Source organism: Mobula hypostoma, chromosome 4 (assembly GCF_963921235.1).
Source record: "Mobula hypostoma chromosome 4, sMobHyp1.1, whole genome shotgun sequence".
NCBI lineage: Eukaryota > Metazoa > Chordata > Chondrichthyes > Myliobatiformes > Myliobatidae > Mobula > Mobula hypostoma.
Window position 1 is genome coordinate 166,847,224 of NC_086100.1, and position 23,981 is coordinate 166,871,204.

Here is a 23,981-nt window from a genome sequence, read left to right on the forward strand (position 1 = left end):
ATCTGTTTCACTCTCCCGACACTCTGGGGAAGCTGAGGTCAGGATCGAACCAGGTTCACTGCAGTTGTGGAGCAGCAGCTCTACTATCTGCACCACTGTACCTGACATCCTGGCTTAACACTTCGAGTCAAGGATTGTGCCGGCGGGAGTCAAGTTGTATTGTCAGCTGTTCTGTGGGAACCCCACTGGCCAGCGGTGAGCAGATCTCGGCACAATTTGCATTTTTCATTGGGCTTTTTGGCAATAAACTCAACGTGAATCCGTGCGCTCCGAGTACCGCTGAGATCTCCCGAACTGGTTCTCAAGTACGTATAATCTGCTTCTGTGCGATGTCGTGCGAGAAAGAGGGGCGGAGTCTGGGTGGGGAAGAGTGAGTTGAGGGACGGAGAGTTTGGGGCACCGTGGGGCTGGTGAGAATACATGCCTCACTGCACAAAGTTTAAAAAGCTGCGGATTAATAATTGCCTCACTTCGATCCACGTGAATTCTCTTCCCCAGTGCAGATCTCACGGAAAGTGAAACTGAAACATACAGACTCTCTCTGCCTGTATGGAGAGAAGTATGGAGAGCTGCATCTTTCACTGGGGAAATCTGGCTGGCAGGAACAGGGCAGCCAAGTCCAGCAAAGCCCAAACACTCATCCAAGCCACCCCTTGGGAGCAACTTGACGACCACGAAGAAATTAACCACATCTGCTGCAGAAGTCCTCATTTAAGTGTGTTTGTCCTGAAGAACGGCAGGGTTTATACATTGAACAGCCACCATAAGAGAAGTCGGCCAGGTGAGCGAGTTAAGATAGATGGTTTTATTTATTTGTGGCCTTCCTAGGCTTTGTCGTGGTTGGTGACATCCTGAAATTGCAAGGATGGCTACATAAATTCAGTCTTTTGAAATTATAAAGATCAGAATCAGAAGAGTTAATCACTGACTTTTGCAATAGCAGTACAATGCAAAGATATAACATTACTATAAATTATAACAATAAATAGATAGCACATAAATAAAAGAATAATGAGGCAGTCTTTGTAGCTGAATGAACCGTCCAGATATCTGATGGAAGAGGGGAAAATGTTGTTTATGAATGATTGAGTGTGGGTCTTCAGACTCCTGTACCACCTCCCTCATAGTAGTAACAAGAAGAGGGCTTGTCACGGATGGTGAGGGTCTTCAATTATGAATCCATTAAAAAAACTAAATAAAATGCATGACAATGATTGTCTCCATTACTAAATGAATGACCGAATCTCTTATGTACTGGGAATCTGATAAATTAATTCAACAAACCTTTCCATTTGTAATTCTTAACATGTGGAAGTTACAGAAATTAAATATCCAAAGCCATTATTAATGAAATCCTCATTCATTAATCAATTTATGGATGCAGAACAATGTTTGATTCTAGGACCGAAGGATACCATTTGGCCCATCATCTCCATGCTAGACTTGATGCTGCAGAAATCCCCAAACTAATCACACTCCCTGTTCTACAGTTTAGTCATTCTGAAAGAGCACACTTCAGACTTTATTGATACTAGGTGGCAGATTTTCTGGACTATTGAATGTTATTTATATACCCACAGATTTCTATTTTTTAAAAGTAACTCATCTTAGTATAATAAGGTCTCCAGTGAATCAGGTGGGTTTAAAGAGAGCAAAACATAAAACAACTGAGGAACTCAGCATCTACTGAGGTGACTGGACAGGTGACCTCTCACTTCATTCCCATTCCCACTCTTCCCCCTCCCATGCTTGCCTAGCATCCCCACCCCCATCTCATGTACCTATCTATAGTTTGCTAGCTCTTCCTCCACCCTTCCTCACCACCTCTGTCTATTGGCTATCTCACCTCTACTCAGTCCAACCTGATTTAGGGTCCTGAACCGAAACATCAGCTGTCCTTTTCCCTCCATAGATGCTGCCTGACCTGCTGTGTTCCTCCAGCATTTTGTGTATTGCTCAGGATTTCCAGCATATGCAGTCTCTGTCTCAAGTTTAAGGAGAGTTTGGGAATCAGGACTCCTTTGAGTTAAAAGGAAGAACAGGTACAAGGCTCTGATGAGTTTAAAGAGGGAATGGGAAATAGAACCAGGTGAGCCACACCACCTCACACCCCAAATTGGATAGCATTGGGAAAAATGGCTTTAATGTAATAAAGAATTATCCGTATAGGAAATAGACATGCAATGATGTCAAAGGAATTCTTATATTACAAAGTTGCAAATATTATTTCATAGTATAAGGCAAACAAAATACCTGTGTAGCTCCCAGAAAATCAAGAAAAGAAGCCCTCATTTATTTACTTGCAGAACTTGCAAGACTGTGCTGAGGGATCTCAGAATTTGTTCAGAGAACTTCTCACTGAAACAGATTAGTGCCTTCCAAATTTACTTCCACTTTCATTTCTGCTGGTCCTCCTGCTGTTGTTCTGAATAGAAACGTCTCTGTTGCAAATTAGTTCATCAGAAAGTTGATGCGGCTGTGTCCCAATAACACACCCAACATTGTTATACACTTGTCATAGCAATTCAAAAGGGCAAAAGCTTTTGGATATTGAGCTACATAAAGGAATATCAAAGCAGGTGTCTAAGGGTTCAACTGAAGAGGGGCTTTAAGGAGTATATCACAGAAAATTTAATAAAAAGACAGTGGGACTGAGGAAGTGAATTCTAGAGTTGAATACAGGGTTGTCAGAATTTCCTGTTTAAACAGATGATTAACTTTGCAAATATAGTCTTCTGCAGAATCTATTTAACTGATTAATGAAATGTCTTCTAATTCACCACAAGATTGCTCACCAGCTTTCTGAATTCTGTATCAATTAGAAACTTCCGTTATAAATGTGCAAAACAAAAAGTTAATCTTCACCAGGAAGTGAAGAGAATTCAATTTCTGATTAACTTTTTGCTTACATTCCCAATAAAAACAAATATGTTTATCATCGTTGCATTAAATTCTACTTCCTTTTCTGTTCTCTCACCTGCACAGAGCTTGTTAGTGTGTTACAGGAAGACAAGATTCACACAGTGGACAGTGGGGGTTTGAACATCCTCTACGTTTCTGAAGCCGGAAATGTCTATTTTAGTAAACTTCAGAACAATAAACGTAGGGGTACCGCTAAACCCCTTTACATCACAAAGCCAAAGTAAGAATTATCTTGATCCTTATAAACAAGTGATTAACAATGGAAACTGCTTTCTGTCAGGCAAAATCTATGGAGAGAGAAACTGCTAATGTTTCAGTGTTTATCAGTGCTGGTCATCAGCCTGAAATGTCAACCTTATTTAAGACCTTAAGATATAGGAGCAGAATTAGGCCATTTGCCCATCGAATCTGCTCCGTCATTTCATCATGGCTGATCCAATTTTCCCTCTCAGCCCTAATCTTCTGTCTTCTCCCTGTATCCCTTGTTGCCCTGACCAATCAAGAATCTGTTAACCTCTGCCTTAAATATACATAAAGACGCCGCCTCCACAGCTATCTGTGGCAAAGAATTCCACAGACTCACCATTCTCTGGCTGAAGAAATTCCTCCTCATCTCTCTTCTAAAAGGAGCCCCTATATTCTGAAATTGCGTCTTCTGGTCTTAGACTCTCCTACCATAGGAAACATCCTCTCCACATCCACTCGATCAAGGCCTTTCACCTTTCAACAGGTTTCAATGAGATCATTCCTCATTCTTCTGAATTCTAGTGAATACAGTCCCAGAGCTATCAAACGCTCTTCATTTGACAAGCCATTCAGTTCTGGAATAATTTTTGTGAACCTCCTTGGAAACCCCTCCAGTTTCAGCACATCCTTTCTAAGATAAAGGGACCCAAAACTGCTTCTCCAAGTGAGGCCTCACCAGTGCTTTATAAAGCCTCACATTACATTCTTACTTTTATATTCTAGACCTCTTGAAATGAATGCTGACATCACATTTGCCCACCTCACCACAGGCCCAACCTGCAAATTAACCTTCAGGGAATCCTGCACAAGGACTCACAAGTCCCTTTCCACCTCAGTGTTTTGTATTTTCTCTCGATTTAGAAAATCTCTCTCCACAGATGTGGCCTGACTGAGTGTTGATAAAGTTTTCTGGTGTTACTTTTTGAACTTCCAGCATCTGCGTTGTTGGGAAGCTTTGTAGCTCTTGGACTTCAAGGTGAGATTGAGCTAAGGTTTGAGAGGAACAACACAAGCTGGCACTGAGTTGTACTGAGGGGGAGATGTGATGGCAGAAGCATCAGCTTTTGAATCAGATTATAAACCAGATGCTAGCTTCAATTTGATTCCTGGATCTAGACAAGGCCAGTATTTATTGAGCAGCCATTATTGTCCTTGAGAAGACGAGGTGAGATGCCTTTTTGAACCGTTGCCCTCCTTCTGGTGAAGGTGCTCCCACAGTGTGGTTGAGGAGGGAATTCCACGATTTAACTCCAGTGATGATGAAGGACCGGTGATACATCTCCAAGTCAGCTGGTGTGTAACCTAGAGGGGGACCTGTGGGCAGCGGGGTTCCCATTTACCTGTTGCTCATGTTCTTGTTGATGGTTGGGGGTTTGGCAGTTGCAAGTCAGAGTAGTCTGCGGTTTGGGAGTGTGGTATTGAAGGAGTGCCATCCTGTCTGAGGAGTACCTTGATATAGGACGGGCAGTACAGAGGGACTGCCGCACTGCAGATGGGGCCGTATCGAGGCACGTTTCATTGTCAAAGTCAATGCCAGTGTCAAAGTTGAGTTTATTGTCATAGGAACAAATACATGTATGCACAGGTGCAAAGAAAAACTTACTTCCAGCAGCCTCACACAGGACTAGAGACACATTTTCAAAATAAAATATAAATTAAACATCTGTAATGCAAAATGATCAAAGTTCAAAGTAAATGTATTATGAAAGTACATATATGTCACCATATACAAGCTTGAGATTCACTTTCTCGTGGGCATACTCAATAAATCCAATAACCACAACAGAAACAATGAAAGACCACACCAACTGGGTGTACAACGAAGGTGCAAAATACAACAGGAAAGAACTAAAAATAATAAATAAACTATATTTAAATATATAAGAAAGTACACAACTAGAACTGACCAAAAGACAATACAGAGTGAATGCCCAACAGACAGAGGAAGACTTTATTTTTAATATGATGATGTCTGAGTGTGAACACAGCCTTCCAGGGAGTGTGACTGCGGTGCGGTGCAGTTAATTTGCTGCTGAGGTGCAGGCTGGAAGATGTGGACCTTGAGTTATGACAGGAGATAACATTGAGAGTTCCTAGGTCCTAACGATATTTTAAAATGAATTTCTGGCATGAATTACCACTTAATGATTTACCTGTCCAACAGGTTATTCAGCGTCCTTGCAGAGAAGTGCGTTGTTCAAGTTGCCTGTGGAAAGAGTCACTCGCTGGCTCTCTGCAAAGGTAGGGAGGTCAGACGGAGAGGAACTGGGAGGCTTGTTGATCACATTGGATGATAGAACGCTTCTGAGAAATGTGAACCAGGCTCACGGCGGATTGATTCCCAGTCCCCTAAAGGGGCATCACAGGCAGGAAACTACACTGTGGGAGGGGCGGTACTGAGGGAGGGTCACACTGTGGGAGGGGCGGTACTGAGGGAGGGTCACACTGTGGGAGGGACGGTACTGAGGGAGGGTCACACTGTGGGAGGGGCGGTACTGAGGGAGGGTCACACTGTGGGAGGGGCAGTACTGAGGGAGAGTCACACTGTGGGAGGGGCAGTACTGAGGGAGTGTCATACTGTGGGAGGGATGGTACTGAGGGAGGGTCACACTGTGGGAGGGACGGTACTGAGGGAGGGTCACACTGTGGGAGGGGCAGTACTGAGGGAGAGTCACACTGTGGGAGGGGCGGTACTGAGGGAGTGTCATACTGTGGGAGGGATGGTACTGAGGGAGGGTCACACTGTGGGAGGGGCAGTACTGAGGGAGGGTCACACTGTGGGGGGGCGGTACTGAGGTAATGTCATACTGTGGGAGGGATGGTACTGAGGGAGGGTCACACTGTGGAAGGGATGGTACTGAGGGAGAGTCACACTGTGGGAGGGGCGGTACTGAGGGAGGGTCACACTGCGGGAGGGACGGTACTGAGGGAGGGTCACACTGCGGGAGGGACGGTACTGAGGGAGGGTCATACTGCGGGAGGGACGGTACTGAGGGAGGGTCACACTGTGGGAGGGGCAGTACCAAGGGAGGATCACACTGTGGGAGGGACGGTACCGAGGGAGGATCACACTGTGGGAGGGGCAGTACCGAGGGAGAGTCACACTGTGGGAGGGGCAGTACTGAGGGAGAGTCACACTGTGGAAGGGGCGATACCGAGGGAGGATCACACTGTGGGAGGGACGGTACCGAGGGAGGATCACACTGTGGGAGGGGCAGTACTGAGGGAGGGTCACACTGTGGAAGGGATGGTACTGAGGGAGGGTCACACTGTGGAAGGGATGGTACTGAGGGAGAGTCACACTGTGGGAGGGGCAGTACTGAGGGAGAGTCACACTGTGGGAGGGGCGGTACTGAGGGAGTGTCACACTGTGGGAGGGGCGGTACTGAGGGAGTGTCATACTGTGGGAGGGATGGTACTGAGGGAGGGTCACACTGTGGAAGGGATAGTACTGAGGGAGGGTCACACTGTGGGAGGGATGGTACTGAGGGAGCCCCCTGCTGTGGGAGCAGAGTATTGGGGGATCACCGTGCTGTGGGAGAGGTGTACTGAGGGACCCCACGTTCTGTGAGAGAGGCAGTGCTGAGGGAGTCGCACACTGTAGGAGAGGCAGTATCGAGGGTAACCGCATGCTGTGGGAGAAGTTGTATGGAAGAAGCGCTGATGAAAATGTTGGTGAACTCTTCAGTCAGGTGTCAGATTTCTCAGTGGGAGAGCATTTTGGAAATAGTGATCACAACTCTATCTTCTTTACCATGGTGCTGGAGAGAGATAGGAGAAGACAATTTGGGAAAATATTTAAGCAACACACACAAAATGCTGGTGGAACGCAGCAGGCCAGACAGCATCTGTAGGAAGAAGTACAGTCGACGTTTCGGGCTGAGACCCTTGGTCAGGACTGGGTGAGCGTATGGTCAAAAAGTTGAAGGGGCGAAGAAATTATAGATGGGAAGCAGTGAGAGAGGGTTTCACTAAACTCCCGTCAAAAAGAAGATTTAAATTTCTTCAGTGTAGGCATCACTGGAAGAGGCTTCGCAGTAGTGAATTTAAAACACAAACACATTTTGTGTGTGTTGCTTGAATTTCTAGCATCTGCAGATTTTCTCGTGTTTGGGAAAACATTTAATTGGGTAACTGGGGTAGGAGGAATAATTATGCTATTAGGCAGGAACTTGGGAACATAAATTGGGGGCAGACATTCTCAGGGAAATGCACAGCAGAAATGTGGCAAATGTTCAGGGAACATTTGTATGTTGTTATGCATAGGTACGTTCCATTGAGACAGGGAAAGGGTGGTAGGGTAAAAGAATCATGGTGTACAAAGGATGTAGAAAATCTAGTTAAGAAGAAAAGAAAAGCTTATAAAAGGTTCAAGAAATTAGGTACTGTTAGAGCTCTAGAAAATTACAAGGATGCCAGGAAGGAGCTCAAGAATGAAATTAGGAGAGCTAGGAGGGGCCATGAAAAGGCCTTGGCGAGCAGGATTAAGGAAAACCCCAAGACGTTTTACGAGTATGTGAAGAGCAAGAGGATGAACCGTGTGAGAATAGGTCCAATCAGGAGCGAGAGTGGAAAAGTGCACACGGAGCCGGAGGAGGTAGCAGAGGTACTTAATGAATACTTTGCTTCAATATTCACCAGTGAAAAGGACCTTGGCAATTGTGGGGATGACTTACAGCAGACTGAAATGCTTGAACGTATAGTCACTAAGAAAGAGGATGTGCTGGAGCTTTTAAAAAGTATTGAGTTAGATAATAGTCATAGTCATAGTCATACTTTATTAATCCCGGGGGAAATTGGTTTTCATTACAGTTGCTCCATAAATAATAAATAGTAATAGAACCATAAATAGTTAAATAGTAATATGTAAATTATGCCAATAAATTATGAAATAAGTCCAGGACCAGCCTATTGGCTCAGGGGGTCTGACCCTCCAAGGGAGGAGTTGTAAAGTTTGATGGCCACAGGCAGGAATGACTTCCTATGACGCTCTGTGCTGCATCTCGGAAGAATGAGTCTCTGGCTGAATGTACTCCTGTGCCCACCCAGTACATTATGTAGTGGATGGGAGACATTGACCAAGATGGCATGCAACTTAGACAGCATCCTCTTTTCAGACACCACCGTGAGAGAGTCCAGTTCCATCCCCACAACATCACTGGCCTTACGAATGAGTTTGTTGATTCTGTTGCTGTCTGCCACCCTCAGCCTGCTGCCCCAGCACACAACAGCAAACATGATAGCACTGGCCACCACAGTCTTGTGAAACATCCTCAGCATCGACCGGCAGATGTTAAAGGACCTCAGTCTCCTCAGGAAATAGAGATGGCTCTGGCCCTTCTTGTAGACAGCCTCAGTGTTCTTTGACGAGTCTAGTTTATTGTCAATTGGTATCCCCAGGTATTTGTAATCCTCCACCATGTCCACACTGACCCCCTAGATGGAAACAGGGGTCACCGGTACCTTAGCTCTCCTCAGGCCAACCACCAGCTCCTTAGTCTTTTTCACATTAAGCTGCAGATAATTCTGCTCACACCATGTGACAAAGTTTCCTACTGTAGCCCTGTACTCAGTCTCATCTCCCTTGCTGATGCATCCAACTGTGGCAGAGCCATCAGAAAACTTATGAAGATGACAAGACTCTGTGCAGTAGTTGAAGTCCGAGGTGTAAATGGTGAAGAGAAAGGGAGACAAGACAGTCCCTGTGGAGCCCCAGTGCTGCTGATCACTCTGTCGGACACACAGTGTTGCAAGCACACATACTGTGGTCTGCCAGTCAGGTAATCAAGAATCCATGATACCAGGGAAGCATCCACCTGCATCGCTGTCAGCTTCTCCCCCAGCAGAGCAGGGCGGATGGTGTTGAATGCACTGGAGAAGTCAAAAAACATGACCCTCACAGTGCTCGCTGGCTTGTCCAGGTGGGCATAGACACGGTTCAGCAGGAAGACGATGGCATCCTCAACTCCTAGTCGGGGCTGGTAGGCGAACTGGAGGGGATCTAAGTGTGGCCTGACCATAGGCCGGAGCAGCTCCAGAACAAGTCTCTCCAGGGTCTTCATGATGTGGGACGTCAATGCCACCGGTCTGTAGTCATTGAGGCCGCTGGGGCGCGGCGTCTTCGGCACAGGGACGAGGCAGGACGTCTTCCACAATACAGGAACCCTCCGGAGCCTCAGGCTCAGGTTGAATACATGGCGATTAGTTGCTGGGACCGTAAGAGATATACCCCAATCTACTGCGGGAAGGGAGGGAGGAAATTGCTGAGCCTCTGGCAGTGATCTTTGCATCATCAATAAAGATGGGAGAAGTACCAGAGGTTTGGAAGGTAACAACTGACGTTCCCTTGTTCAAGAAAGAGAGTAGAGATAACCCAGGAAATTATAGACCAGTGAGTCTTACTTCAGTGGTGGACAACGTTGGAGAAGATCCTGAGAGGCAGGATTTATGAGCATTTGGAGAGACATAATCTGATTAGGGATAGTCAGCATGGTTTTGTCAAGGGTAGGTCATGCCTTACGACCTTGATTGAATTCCTTAAAAATGTAACAAAACACATTGATGGAGGTTGAGCAGTGGATGTAGTGCATATGGATTTCAGTAAGGCATTTGATAAGGTTCCCCATGCAAGGCTCCTTCAGAAAGTAAGGGGGCATGGCAGCCAAGGAGGCCTTGCTTTGCGAATCCAGAATTGGCTTACTCACAGAAGGCAAAGGGTGGTTGTAGATGGTTCTTACTCTTCATGGAGAATTGTGACCAGTGTTGTCCCACAGGGATCTGTTCTGGGACCCCTCTTCTTTGTGATTTTATAAATGACCTGGATGAGGAGTAGAAGGGTGGGTTAGTAAGTTTGCTGATGACACAAAAGTTGGTGTTGTGGATAGTCTGGAGGTTGTCAGAGGTTACAGCGTGACATCGATAGGATGCAGAACTGGGCTGAAAAGTGGCAGATGGAGTTCAACCCTGATTTTTTTTATTTTTATTAAATGCAGTTGTGAACAATAGCCAGATCAGAAATGCTGATCAAGTCAACTAGTTCCCAAAGAGAACTCTGATAGGCCAATCAGATGGTTCACTGCTGCTCAGCGATAGAACACAAAAAAATCATATGTACAATTAAGAAACATTAAAAAATAGTAGAAATACTGGAGTCATTATGATCATGATGAAGTCTGCTGGAGAGAGACATTTATACACATGCTGTCCTCCATAATTCAAAGTGATTGAAGGATAAGGTTGCAGGGTGACAAAACGTGGCAGGAGCACTTGGAATTAAAAACTAATCCCTGCTGGGAGAAAACAGCACCTGTTCTTTCCGCACTGTTCTCCAGCAGTTTAAGAACTAAGTCCAGCCGGAACATAACTCACAAGTGCTCTTGTAAGTCAGGTATTAACCCTACCTACCAACAACCAAGCATGTGGTTCATTTTGGAAGGTCAAATTTGAAGACAGAATAGAATATAAATGGGAAGACTCTTGGCAGTGTGGAGGATCAGCAAGATCTTGGGGTCCATGCCCATAGGACACTCAAAGCTGCTGCGCAGGTTGACAGTGTTGTTAAGAAGGTGTATGGTGTGTTGGCCTTCATCAACTGTGGGATTGAGTTCAAGAGCAATAAAGTAATTTTACAGCTATATAAGGCCTTGGTTAGACCCCACTTGGAGCACTGTGTTCAGTTCTGGTCACCTCATTACTGGAAGGATATGGATTCTACAGAGAGTGTGCAGAGGAGATTTACAAGGATGTCGCCTGGATTGGAGAGCATGCCTTATGAGAAAAGGTTGAGTGAATTCGGCCTTTTCTCCCTGGAGTGACGGAGGATGAGAGGTGACCTGATAGAGGGGTATCAGATGATGAGAGGCATTGATCGTGTGGATAGCCAGAGACTTTTCCCCAGGGCTGAAATGGCTAACATGAGGGGGCATAGTTTTAAGGTGCTTGGAAGCAGGTACAAGGGGGATGTCAAAGGTAAGTTTTTCACACAGAGAGTGATGGGTGCGTGGAATGCACTGCCAGCGAAGGTGGTAGAGGTGGATACAATAGGGTCTTTTAAGAGACTCTTAGATAGGTACATAGAGCTTAGAAAAATAGAGGGCTATGCAGTAGGGAAATATGGGCAGTTTCTACAATAGGTTATATGGTTGGCACAACATTGTGGGCCGAAGGGCCTGTAATGTGCTGTAGATTTCTGTGTTTTCTATGTTTTTACCAAGACTGCCTCATAGCCAATGACGCCATTGGGGACCACTTGTGTACAGCAAGGCCACACAAACAATAATATGATCGTGCCTACCGAATTTGAGGAATTGTGTCTCCCATTTGAGGTTTACTGCACTTTCTTTGAAATTGTGCCTGTGAGAGTAAACAGCATTCTGTCTAGCGGACAGCATGGGTGAGAGTGCGGCACTCTCTCAGTGCTGAGCAGCATGATCAGATCTCTGCAGTGGGACCTGAAACCATGACCTTTGTAACTGTGCTGAGGGGGGTTACCCACTGAGCCACACTCAAAGCAGCAAGGGCAAGATGGGCTGAAAAACCTTCTGCACTAAATTGTTCCATGATTCTCAGCACTTCGGATGATCTCTGCACATGACCACAAGAAACTGCAAAAAGTTGTGGACACATCTCAGCACATTGTAGGAACCAGCTTCCCCTCTGTACTGCCCACTATCGCAGTAAAGCGACTAGGATCCCACCACCCTGGACATTCTGTCTTCTCCCGTCTCCCTTCGGGCAGAAGACACACAGCAGAAGTCTGAAAGTACACATCACTATGCTCAAGGACAGTTTTTAACCCACTGTTATAAGACTATTAAAAGTTCCCTAATGTGATAGGATGGACTCTTGACCTCACAATTGACCTCATTATAATCTTGCACTTTAATGTTTCCCTGTTCTACACTTCCTCTGCAACTGTTACACATTATTCTGCATTGTTATTGTTTCCTTGTCCTTCAGTGCACTGTGCAATGAATTGATCTGTGTGAACAGTGTGCAAGACAAGCTTTTCACTCTATCTTCACATGTGACAGTAATAACCAAATCAATACCATTTCATGGGAATTAGTAGCGCAAACCATTTTCACTTGAGGAGAGGTGACAGAACAGTCTTCTGCTGTGTAAATTTTAACGAGGTTTTCTCTTTATCTGTCCCACAAGATGGTCAAGTCTTTGCGTGGGGCCAGAACTCCAAAGGCCAGCTGGGACTTGGGAAGTTTGTAGAGTCCACACAGAGTCCCCAGTGTGTGACAACATTGGCAAGGATTCCCTTGGCTCACATTGCCGCTGGAAGAGTCCACACCATGGTTGTGTCTCTCTCGGGAGCAGTGTTTGGATGGGGAGGAAACTGCCACGGACAGCTGGGCCTGAACGATCTGAAAGGTAAGGGGAATGGGGAAGGCTCTTCTCAATCTCTCCCTTTCTGCGTTCTCATTCCTGCCCTGGTCATGGGAGATAGCAATATAGTCAAGGACCCTTCCTGTTGCCTTTGAAAAGCAGCCAACATATTCAGGGACACCACCCACCCAGAGATTCTCCCTTCTCCCCTCTTCCATCGGGCAGATCATCAGACTCAAGAACACCTTCTATCCCACTGTTGTAAGGCTCTTGAACAGACCTATATGGTTAAGAACTCTGCCCAATTGCACTTTTATTTGTCTACCTGCCCTGCACTCTCTGTAACTGTAACATATACTGTATCCTGTTCCCTTTTATACTCTATATAGTTATGTATGTGATCATCTATCTGAATAGCATGCTCACTGTATCTCAGTTCAGATGACAATAATAGACCAATTCTAATTTCAGTACAGACCAGGTGATCCAAACCTTGGTCGAACAGATGGACTTTAAGGAGGGTCTTACAGGAGGAGAGAGAGAGAGAGATGGAGAGGTTTAGAAAGTGAATCCTCGAGCTCAGGGTCCATGAACAATCAGCAATCAGGGTTCAATTCCTGCCTGTAAGGAGTTTGTCCGCTCTCCCTGTGACTGTGTGTTTCGTCCAGGGGCTCCGGTTTCATTCCAAAGACCTGTGGTGAGGGTTAAGACTAGTAAATTGTGGACATGCTACGTTGGTGCTGGAAAGTCCAGCAACACTTGCGGCTGCCCCCAGCACGGTCCTTGGACTGTGTTGGCTGTTGACGCAAATGAGATATTTCATTGTATGTTTTGATGTATATGTGACAAATAAAGTCAATCTTTATATTTATCAACCTCTGCTGCCTCTGTCTCATCAGCCACTTGGGCTATTCACACCTTTATTCCTTAAACCAAATTGGTTCCTAGTTAAACAAGGCCTCAATATTAAAGTTCTGATCCTGGTGTCCAATCTCTTCACCTTATGTATTCTTTCCATGATATTCTTCAGCTCTTTACCCCCTTGTAATGTGATCTCTCCTATTCTGAGCTGTAGAATACCTCTTGCAAAAAACTGTCCCTGTCTTTTAGAAATTTTTTCAAACTTTTGAAGAGTGAAAAAAACAGACAGACTCTAGAAATCTAAACTAAGAGCAGGATGTGCTGGAAAACACTCAGCAGGTTGGACAACACCTGTGGAGGGAGGAGCGGAGATAGCATTTCAGGTCAATGGATTAACCAGGCACCATAAGCATTTTGTCTCCACCCTGTTACATATATTCCCCCTGTTCTCTCCAGCCTCCTCTTCTTTGGCATTTAAAGCAGACTGATTTCCTATTTTACCTACTCTGATGAAGCAACATTCTTGACATTGATTCTCATTCTCTCCCCCTCCCTCCCCCTCTCCCCCACAGCTGCTACCTGACACGCAGACTATCCCACATATTTCCTCTTTTCATTACCACTTATTTCATCAAGTTTGCAATGCCACCTGCTTTTGTGACTATGTTAGATTTTATCTCACAGTACTCTTCTGAGGTACCTTAATTAAAAAGATTTAGGTACAGTACCTGCAAAAGAAATCACCGCTGTTGTTGCCTGAGACCAGCAGCTCCAGTGTCAACCCCAACAATGGGCTCCCCCTGGTGGAACATCTCTGAAATACAGACAGAGCTCTGAAGGTTATTTAGGTAAAATTAACTGTTTAAACAAATCAATACCGATGTGGAATTACGCACTTTAGATCTCCATAATTACATATTATTAGATAGATAGATACAGCACAGAACAGCCCATTCCATCACAATGAGTTGCAACCCCCAGCAACCCACCTATTTAACTAATCAACCCGCCTAATCACTGGACAATTTACTACGGCCCATTGACCTACTAACCATAGGTTATGCCTGACAGTCTTTGGACTTCAGAAGAAACCGGAGCACTGGGCAGAAATCCACGCGGTTCACAGGGAGGACGTACAAGCTCCTTATACTGTAGACGCCTGCAGGATTGAACTCTGAACTCCAAGCTGTAAGAGTGTCTCGTTATCTGCTATGCTACTATGGCACCCTAGTAAGCAGTGACATTTTTACTCTATAAAATATAATTAAACTCTTTTTTTTAAAAAAATTTTTGAAGATGGGATCTTACAGCTCACAGCACAAAAGAGGGACAGAACTCAAGGGGTTCCTGAGAGTCTGGAAATGTTGAGCAACACACACAAAATGCTGGGGTAACTCAGCAAGTCAGGCAGGATCTACAGAGGGAAATAAAACAGCTCAGACCCTTCATCGGGACTGGAAAGGAAGAGGGCAGAAACCCGAATAAATAAGAAGAGAGGAGGGAAAGGAATACAAGCTGGCAGGTGATAGGTTAGACCAGGTGAGGGGAAGGTGGGTGGGTAGGGAAGGGCGGGGGTATGAAGTAAGAAGCTTGGACATGATAGGTGGAAGAGGTAAGGTGTTGAAGAAGAAGGGATCTCATAGGGGGAAGTAGAGCTTGGAAGAAAGGGAAGGAGGAGGGAAACCAGAGAGAGGTGATAGGCGGGTGAGGAGAAGAGAAGGGGTGAGAGGGTAACCAGGATGGGGAATGGAAAAAGAGAGAAGGAGAAGATGCAGGGGAGTAATTACTGGAAGTTGGAGAAATCGATGTTCTTGCCATCAGATTGGAAGCCACCTGGATGGAATGTGAGGTGTTGCTCCTCCAACCTGAGTTTGGCCTCATCATGGCAGTAGAGGCCATGGACTGACATGTCAGAATCGGTATTGGATGTCGAATTGAAATGATGGCCACCGGGAAATCTTGTCTTTTGCAGGGAACGGAGTGAAGATGCTCAACAAAGTGTCCCCCCGTTTGGGTTGGGTTTCATTGATGTAGAGGTCACACCAGGAGCACCGGATACAATAGGAACAGAACTGCAGGCTTTAAGCTGCTGGCTAAATCCCCAACTATGTATGTTCTGATGAGCTCTGGCCGTCACTAATAAGGCCAACATTTATTCCTCATCCTTCATACAGTTTTCAATCCAATCTGTACACTCAGAAACAGGGCCTTTGGCCCATCACCATAATGGAATAACAGAACAGACTTAGTGTGGAGCAGCTGGATGATTGGAAATTGGAAGTCATGATTGGATCTCCATGTGAGGTTTGGGACGGCTATTGTTTGACCTACAGCAGCCTTTCTCAACCTTTTTGCCCTGAAGGAATGCTTGAAATAATTTTCAGGTCTCAGAACCCCTGCATAAAAACTATTCTCTCTAGAGCTCATGGTAGATTAGCGTGATCAGTAATAACCCAAAAATAATCGTCAATGCTTTTTTGGGTAGAGAATGAATTTTTAACCAACCTTTCTTGGGAAAAAAAACAGATAGTTAAGCTTAGCATACCTTTCTTGAAATTACTCTTTCTTTCTCTTTCATAAATTTTAAAAATTCATAAGGCAAACATAATAAATTTCTCAATTCTGGGTTGAATTTGAGATAAACACACATAAATTTTACCGTCAACTGAAATGAGACGATTCCTATCCTTGCTTTTGACGCTTGTCAAACAAGAAAAAGTTTGCTCACACATGTAAGAAGTTGAAAACTGCGGTAAAATGTTCATTGCTTTCCTATGAATGGCAGGATACTCTTCTTTCACAGAAATCCAGAACTTGTCCAGAGGCGGGTCAGTAAATTTCATCTTGAGTTCACGATCAGAGTGAAGCTCACAAAGTTCCTCCTCTCCTCTCAAAGTTAAGTTCTCAGGCTGAGCAGAAAATTCAGAGTAAGGGTCCCTCACCTAGTCATACACTTGTGTTGAAAGGGAGGGAGAACACTGCTCAATTTTGTTCTGCAGTTCTTCCAGGTGGTTTTCAATAAGACTCGAGACTTTCTAATATCTTTCCTCACTCTCATGTCCAAGCAGTAGTGGAAACAATTCAAGATTTCCTTTTGCAACATGATTTTTCCAAAGATTCAATTTCCTTTTGTCCAAGAGTCTTGTCACTTGAAGTCAAAACATTTTCTCCAGGACCTTGCAGAGACCTGTTCAACTGGTTCATAGGATGAAAAATGTCTGTTAAGTTTCTGCAGCCATTCTTCATCTTCAAAGCGCTTAGCAAATTCTGGCCTACTATTTTCTTGAAGATATTACTACAATTCACCTTTCGGCTCAAGCACCCTGTTGAGAGCTGACGTCACAGTCCAAGTAGGGAGAGTCTATTCAATACTCAGAAAATGCACTTCTCACTCCTTATCAGCCTACCGTCCTCCCCCCTGTGCAATACAGCGCTCACCACTTATCAGCCTACCGTCCTCCCCCCGTGCAATACAGCGCTCACCACTTATCAGCCTACCGTCCTCCCCCCATGCAATACAGCGCTCACCACTTATCAGCCTACCGTCCTCCCCCCGTGCAATACAGCGCTCACCACTTATCAACCTACCGTCCTCCCCCGTGCAATACAGCGCTCACCAGTTATCAGCCTACCGTCCTCCCCCCGTGCAATACAGCGCTCACCACTTATCAGCCTACCGTCCTCCCCTCCGTGCAATACAGTGCTCACCAATTATCAACGGCCTCCCTGATCTCGCGTCAAAAACTGAGAATAAGCACGGTCTGACTGCCCACTGCCATACTGAGCTGAGACCTCGAACGAGATTTCTAAGGGGGGGGAGGGTCACTGCCCACCACTGCGAGCACTAGCGTTGCATGAAGATCAAAAAGCAATGTTTATTTTATTTAATGGCGACCTCTCGCGGAACCCTGGTTGAGAACCCCTGATCTGCGGTGTCTGATCACTCCTCAATGTGTGCAGAGTCCCAGCTGCACACCTCAGGGGAAGGCATGCTCTTGACTGAGCCTGTTTTCTCGTTACAGTTCGATATCAACCCACTCATGTGGAGATGCTGCAGTTTAAGCGAGTCATCTATGTGTCCTGTGGGGCCCACCACACGGCTGTGCTGAATAAGGTTTGTTCCTACATAACCTAAGATTGTAACCATTACAAGGGTGCGGCTTATATTTCTGTCCTACACCTTACTGATATTGGGGGACAAACAAATATCAGCCAGAGTATTGGGAACATCTCACTGACACAAAAAGCTCGGAGTAGGAGTAGGGCACTCAGCCCCTCAAGCTTTTTCCACCTTTTAATAGGACCTTGGCTGATCTACGCTGGCCTGCACTCAGATCATAGCCATCCATACCCCTATAATCCATGTACCTATCCAAACTTCTCTTGAAACATTGAAAGTGAGCTTGCATGCACCACTTGCACTGGCAGCTCGTACCACAGTCTTACAATCCTCTGAGTGAAGGGGTTTCCCCTCATGTTCCCCTTAAACTTTTCACCTCTCATCGTAAGCCCATGACCTCCAGTTGTAGTCTACCTGACCCCAGTGGAAAAAGCCTGCTTGCATTTACCCTAACTATACCCCTCATATTCTTGTATACCTCTGTCAAATCTCCTCTCAATCCTCCATGTTCCAAGGAATAAAGTCCTAATCTTTTCAATCTTTCCTTATACCTCTGGTCCTGAAGTCCCGACAACATCCTTGTAAATTTTCTCAGTACCCTTTCAAACTTACTTACATCTTTCCTGTAGGTTCATGACCAAACTGTACACCATACTCCAAGTTAGGCCTCAGCAATGTCTTACATAACTTCAACATAATATCCCATCTCCTGTATTCAATATTTTGATTTATGAAGCCCTATGTGCCAAAAAATTTCTTTATAACCTTATCTACTTTCAATGAATTATGCACGTATTCCCAGATCCCTTTGTTCTACTGCACTTTTCAGTGCCCTGTCACTCACTGTGTAAGTCCTACCCTGGTTTATCCTACCAAAGTACAACACCTCACACTTGCCTGCATTAAATTCCCCCTGCCATTTTTCCAGCGTCTAGGTCCTGCTGCAAGCCATAATAGCCTTCATCGCTGTCCACTGCAGCCCCAATAGAACATAGAACATAGAAAGTACAGCACAGTACTGGCCCTTTGGCCCACATTATTGTGCCGACCCTCAAACCCTGCCTCCCATATAACCCCCCCCCACCTTAAATTCTTCCATATACCTGTCTAGTAGTCTCTTAAATTTCACTAGTGTATCTGCCTCCACCACTGACTCAGGCAGTGCATTCCACGCACCAACCACTCTCTGAGTAAAAAACCTTCCTCTAATATCCCCCTTGAACTTCCCACCCCTTACCTTAAAGCCATGTCCTCTTGTATTGAGCAGTGGTGCCCTGGGGAAGAGGCGCTGGCTATCCACTCTATCTATTCCTCTTAATATCTTGTATACCTCAATCATGTCTCCTCTCATCCTCCTTCTCTCCAAAGAGTAAAGCCCTAGCTCCCTTAATCTCTGATCATAATCCATACTCTCTAAACCAGGCAGCATCCTGGTAAATCTCCTCTGTACCCTTTCCAATGCTTCCACATTCTTCCTATAGTGAGACAACCAGAAATGGACACAGTACTCCAAGTGTGGCCTAACCAGAGTTTTATAGAGCTGCATCATTACCTTGCGACTCTTAAATTCTATCCCTCAATTTATGAAAGCTAACATCCCATAAGCTTTCTTAACTACCCTATCTATCTGTGAGGCAACTTTCAGGGATCTGTGAACGTGTAACCCCAGATCCCTCTGCTCCTCCACACTACCAAGTATCCTGCCATTTACTTTGTACTCTGACTTGGAGTTTGTCCTTCCAAAGTGTACCACCTCACACTTCTCCGGGTTGAACTCCATCTGCCACTTCTCAGCCCACTACTGCAACCTATCAATGTCTCTCTGCGATCTTTGACAATCCTCTACACTATCTACAACACCACCAACCTTTGTGTTATCTGCAAACTTGCCAACCCACCCTTCTACCCCCACATCCAGGTCGTTAATAAAAATCACGAAAAGTAGAGGTCCCAGAACAGATCCTTGTGGGACACCACCAGTCACAACCCTCCAATCTGAATGTACTCCCTCCACCACGAACCTCTGCCTTCTGCAGGCAAGCCAATTCTGAATCCACCTGGCCAAACTTCCCTGGATCCTATGCCTTCTGACTTTCTGAATAAGCCTACCATGTGGAACCTTGTCAAATGCCTTACTAAAATCCATATAGATCACATCCACTGCACTACGCTCATCTATATGCCTGGTCACCTCCTCAAAGAACTCTATCAGGCTTGTTAGACACGATCTGCCTTTCACAAAGCCATGCTGACAGTCCCTGATCATACCATGATTCTCTAAATGCCCAGAGATCCTATCTCTAAGAATTTTTTCCAACAGCTTTCCCACCACAGACGTAAGGGTCAGTGGTCTATAATTACCCGGACTATCCCTACTACCTTTTTTGAACAAGGGGACAACATTCGCCTCCCTCCGATCCTCCGGTACCATTCCTGTGGACAACAAGGACATAAAGATCCTAGCCAGAGGCTCACCAATCTCTTCCCTCGCCTCGTGGAGCAGCCTGAGGAATACTCCGTAAGGCCCCGAGGACTTATCTGTCCTAATGTATTCTAACAGCTCCAACACCTCCTCTCCTTTAATGTCAACATGCTCCAGAACATCAATTTCACTCATATTGTCCTCACCATCATCAAGTTCCCTCTCATTGGTGAATACCAAACAGAAGTATTCATTGAGGACCTCGCTCACTTCCATAGCTTCCAGGCACATCTTCCCACCTTTATCCCTAATTGGTCCTACCTTCACTCCTGTCATCCTTTTGTTCTTTACATAATTGAAGAATGCCTTGGGGTTTTCCTTTACCCTACTTGCCAAGGCCTTCTCATGCCCCTTTCTTGCTCTTCTCAGCCCCTTCTTAAGCTCCTTTCTTGCTACCCTATATTCCTCAATAGACCTATCTGATCTTTGCTTCCTGAAACCTCATGTATGCTGCTTTCTTCCACCTGGCTAGATTTTCCACCTCACTTGTCACCCATGGTTCCTTCACCCTACCATTCTTTATCTTCCTCACCGGGACAAATTTATCCCTGTCATCTTGCAAGAGATCTCATAACATCGTCCACATGTCCATAGTACATTTCTCTGCAAAAGCATCATCCCAATTCACACCCGCAAGTTCTAGCCTTATAGCCTCATAATTTGCCCTTCCTCAATTAAAAATTTTCCCGTCCTCTCTGATTCTGTCCTTTTCCATGATAATGCTAAAGGCCAGGGAGCGGTGGTCACTGTCCTCCAGATGCTCACCCACTGAGAGATCTGTGACCTGACCCGGTTCGTTACCTAATACTAGATCTAGTATGGCATTCCCCCGAGTTGTCCTGTCAACATACTGTGACAGGAATCTGTCCTGGACACACTTAACAAACTCTGCCCCATCTAAACCCTTGGAACTAATCAGGTGCCAATCAATATCAGGGAAGTTAAAGTCACCCATGATAACAACCCTGTTATTTTTGCACCTTTCCAAAATCTGCCTCCCAATCTGCGCCTCTGTATCTCTGCTGCTGCCAGGGGGCCTATAGAATACCCCCAATAGAGTAACTGCTCCCTTCCTGTTCCTGACTTCCACCCATACTGACTCAAAAGAGGATCCTGCTATTTTACCCACCCTTTCTGTAGCTGTAATAGTATCCCTGACCAGTAATGCCACCCCTCCTCCCCTTTTACCCCCTCCTCTCTATCCCTTTTAAAGCACTGAAATCCAGGAATATTGAGAATCCATTCCTGGCCTGGTGCCAGCCAAGTCTCTGTAATGGCCACTGCATCATAATTCCATGTACGTATCCAAGCTCTCAGTTCATCACCTTTGTTCCTGATGCTTCTTGCATTGAAGTACACGCACTTCAGCCCTTCTACCTTACTGTCTTTACACCGTTTATTCTGCTTCTCTTTCCTCAAAGCCTCTCTATATGTTAGATCTGGCTTTACTCCATGCACTTCTTTCACTGCTCTATTGCTCCGGATCCCATCCCGCTTGCAAATTAGTTTAAACTTGGGGTCTTAGGGCCATCTGCAAATTTGCTGATCCAGTTTACTACATTATCATCCAGATTGTTGATATAGATGACAAACAACAATAGGCCCAGCACCGATCCTTGCAGCACTCCACTGGTTACAGGCTCCAGTCAGGGAGGCAACCAGCTACTACCACTCTCTAGCTTTTCCTGTGTAGCCCCCGGCCACCCTCAGGGTCACTCGGCTCGCTGTCGTCTAGGGAAACAGCCCTCAGTCCCGCCAAACTGGGTAATAGTTTGTGTGGATGCTATGTGATGTACCCCACCCCACCAAATAACAGACAATACACCAGATACGATTAAATGATTTACAGTTTATAGATATGACTGGAACTATATAATTAATAGAGAATAAAATATAAAAGGAAAATAAAAGGCACCACACTTATCAAAGTTCAATCTCTTCGTGCACAAACAGTTGGAGCTCAGGACCCTTTTTCTTCACCCTGCGACCCCTCGGACCACCTCGACCGGCCGCCTGAGACCAACAACGGTGGTCGACCAGACGCTGCACATGAGTCCGTCTCCGTCTCCTCGCCGAGCGCCCCGCTCGGGGTCCGACCCCATTAGCAGACATCACAGCACCTGGTCCATCCTCTGTCTCTCTCTCCTGCCTTCTCCCCCCAAAACCCCACGCATACAATCTCTTACAGACACCCCACAGGCATAACAACTAACCCAATTGGTTCATTTGTCCTCTTATCAGTAGATAATCCGAAACAAACTGCCAGCGCAAGAATTTTCTCAGCGTTTAACATAACAAAGAAGCATTCCCAAGTATAACATAACAAAGAAGCTATTTTAATTAGCCTACACAGTAACATTAAAGACGAAACCCCCTTACACCTGTGAAGTTAATGTCTAATCCAATTGATGCACCATCAATAACTCCAAAAGACTGGAAGTAGAGTAAATACTGAAAGGCTTTTATTAGCAGTAAAATATGACCTCCGGCATGCTGAGTGTCTGCCCCTGGACTGAGGGGAGGAGTCATGGCCCAATCGCCTTTATTCAGGGGTCTGTGGGAGGAGCCACAGGGGCAGTCAGCATATATGGTTTACCACACCAATTTCCCACCTCATCCTGATGCCAAGCGACTGAACCTTCTTGACCAACCTCCCATACGGGACCTTGCCAAAAGTCTTGCTAGAGTCCATGTAGTCAACATCAACTGCCTTGTCTTCATCAACTTACCTGGTAACTTCCTTGAAAAACTCTATAACATTGGTTAGACATGACCTACCATGCATGAAGCCATATTGACTATCCCTGATCAGTCCCCGTCTATCCAAATACTCATATATCCAGTCCCTTAGAATATCTTCTAATAACTTTCCCACTACTGATGTCAGGCTCACAGCCTATAATTTCCAGGTTTATTTTTAGAGCCTTTCTTAAACAGCGAAACAACATTGGCTATCCTCCAGTCCTCTGGTATCTCACTTGTCACTAAGGATGATTGAAATATCTCTGCCAAGGCCCCTGTGATTTCTGCACTTGTCTCCCACAGGGTTTGAATCAACACCTTGTCAGGCTCTGGGGATTTATCTACCCTAATTTGCCTCAAGACTGCAAATACCTCCTCCTCTGTAATGTATATAGGGTCCATGAACTCACTGCTGCTTTGCTTCACTTCTGTAGACCCTGTGTCTGTCTCCCGAGTAAACTCAAATGCAAAATATCCATTTAAGGTCTCCACCATCTCTTTCATCTCTATGCATTGATTACCATTCTGATCCTCAAGAGGACCAATTTTGTCCCTTGCTGGTGTTTATCTGTGAAGCTGTTAGGATTCTCCTTCACTTTGTCTGCTCGAGCAACCTCATGCCTTCTTTTAACACTCCTGATTTACTTCTTAAGTGTTCTCTTGCATTTCTTATACTCCTCAAATACCTCATTTGTGCCTGTCTGCCTATATGTGTTATGCACCTCCTTTTTCTTAATATCTCTCTAAAACCAGGGTTTCCTAAACTTGCCATCCTTCTATTCTGACAGGGACATACAAGTTCTGTACTCTCAAAGCTTCACATATGAAAGCCTCTCACTTACCAAGTACACTTTTGCCAGAAAACAACGTGTCCCAATCCACCTTGCTAGATCCTTTCTGATACCATCAACACTGGCCTTTCTCCGATTTAGAATCTCAACCCGAGGACCATACTTATATTTTTCCATATTTACCTTGAAACTAATGGCATTATAGTCACTAGATTCACAAATTTCTGTCATCTTTCCTGTCTCATTCCCTAATAGTGATCAAGTAACACACACTGTCACTGGGACTTTTATGAACTGATTTAAGGAAACCTTCCTGAACACATTTGACAAACTCTATCCCATCTAGTCGTTTCACAGCATGGGTCTCCTGGTCAATATATGTAAAGTTAAAATCACCTACTATAACAACTTTATATTCCTTACAACAGTCTTGGACTTCCCTACAAATTTGTTCTCCTAAATCCTGCAGACTGTTGGGTGG

At 45.2% G+C, this 23,981-nt stretch overlaps 1 protein-coding gene across 1 annotated transcript in view; it reads left to right on the forward strand.

The window, feature by feature from the left end:
- The first annotated feature begins 395 nt into the window (after positions 1 to 395).
- The window catches only part of LOC134345747 (probable E3 ubiquitin-protein ligase HERC4), a 99,453-nt gene continuing 75,867 nt past the window's right edge, over positions 396 to 23,981 (forward strand). The window contains exons 1-5 of the mRNA XM_063046909.1: positions 396 to 781; positions 2,986 to 3,142; positions 5,333 to 5,409; positions 12,328 to 12,549; positions 17,388 to 17,479. Of these exons, the coding sequence (XP_062902979.1) occupies positions 550 to 781; positions 2,986 to 3,142; positions 5,333 to 5,409; positions 12,328 to 12,549; positions 17,388 to 17,479 (780 nt within the window). The 5' untranslated portion in view covers positions 396 to 549. The remainder of the gene's footprint in view (positions 782 to 2,985; positions 3,143 to 5,332; positions 5,410 to 12,327; positions 12,550 to 17,387; positions 17,480 to 23,981) is intronic.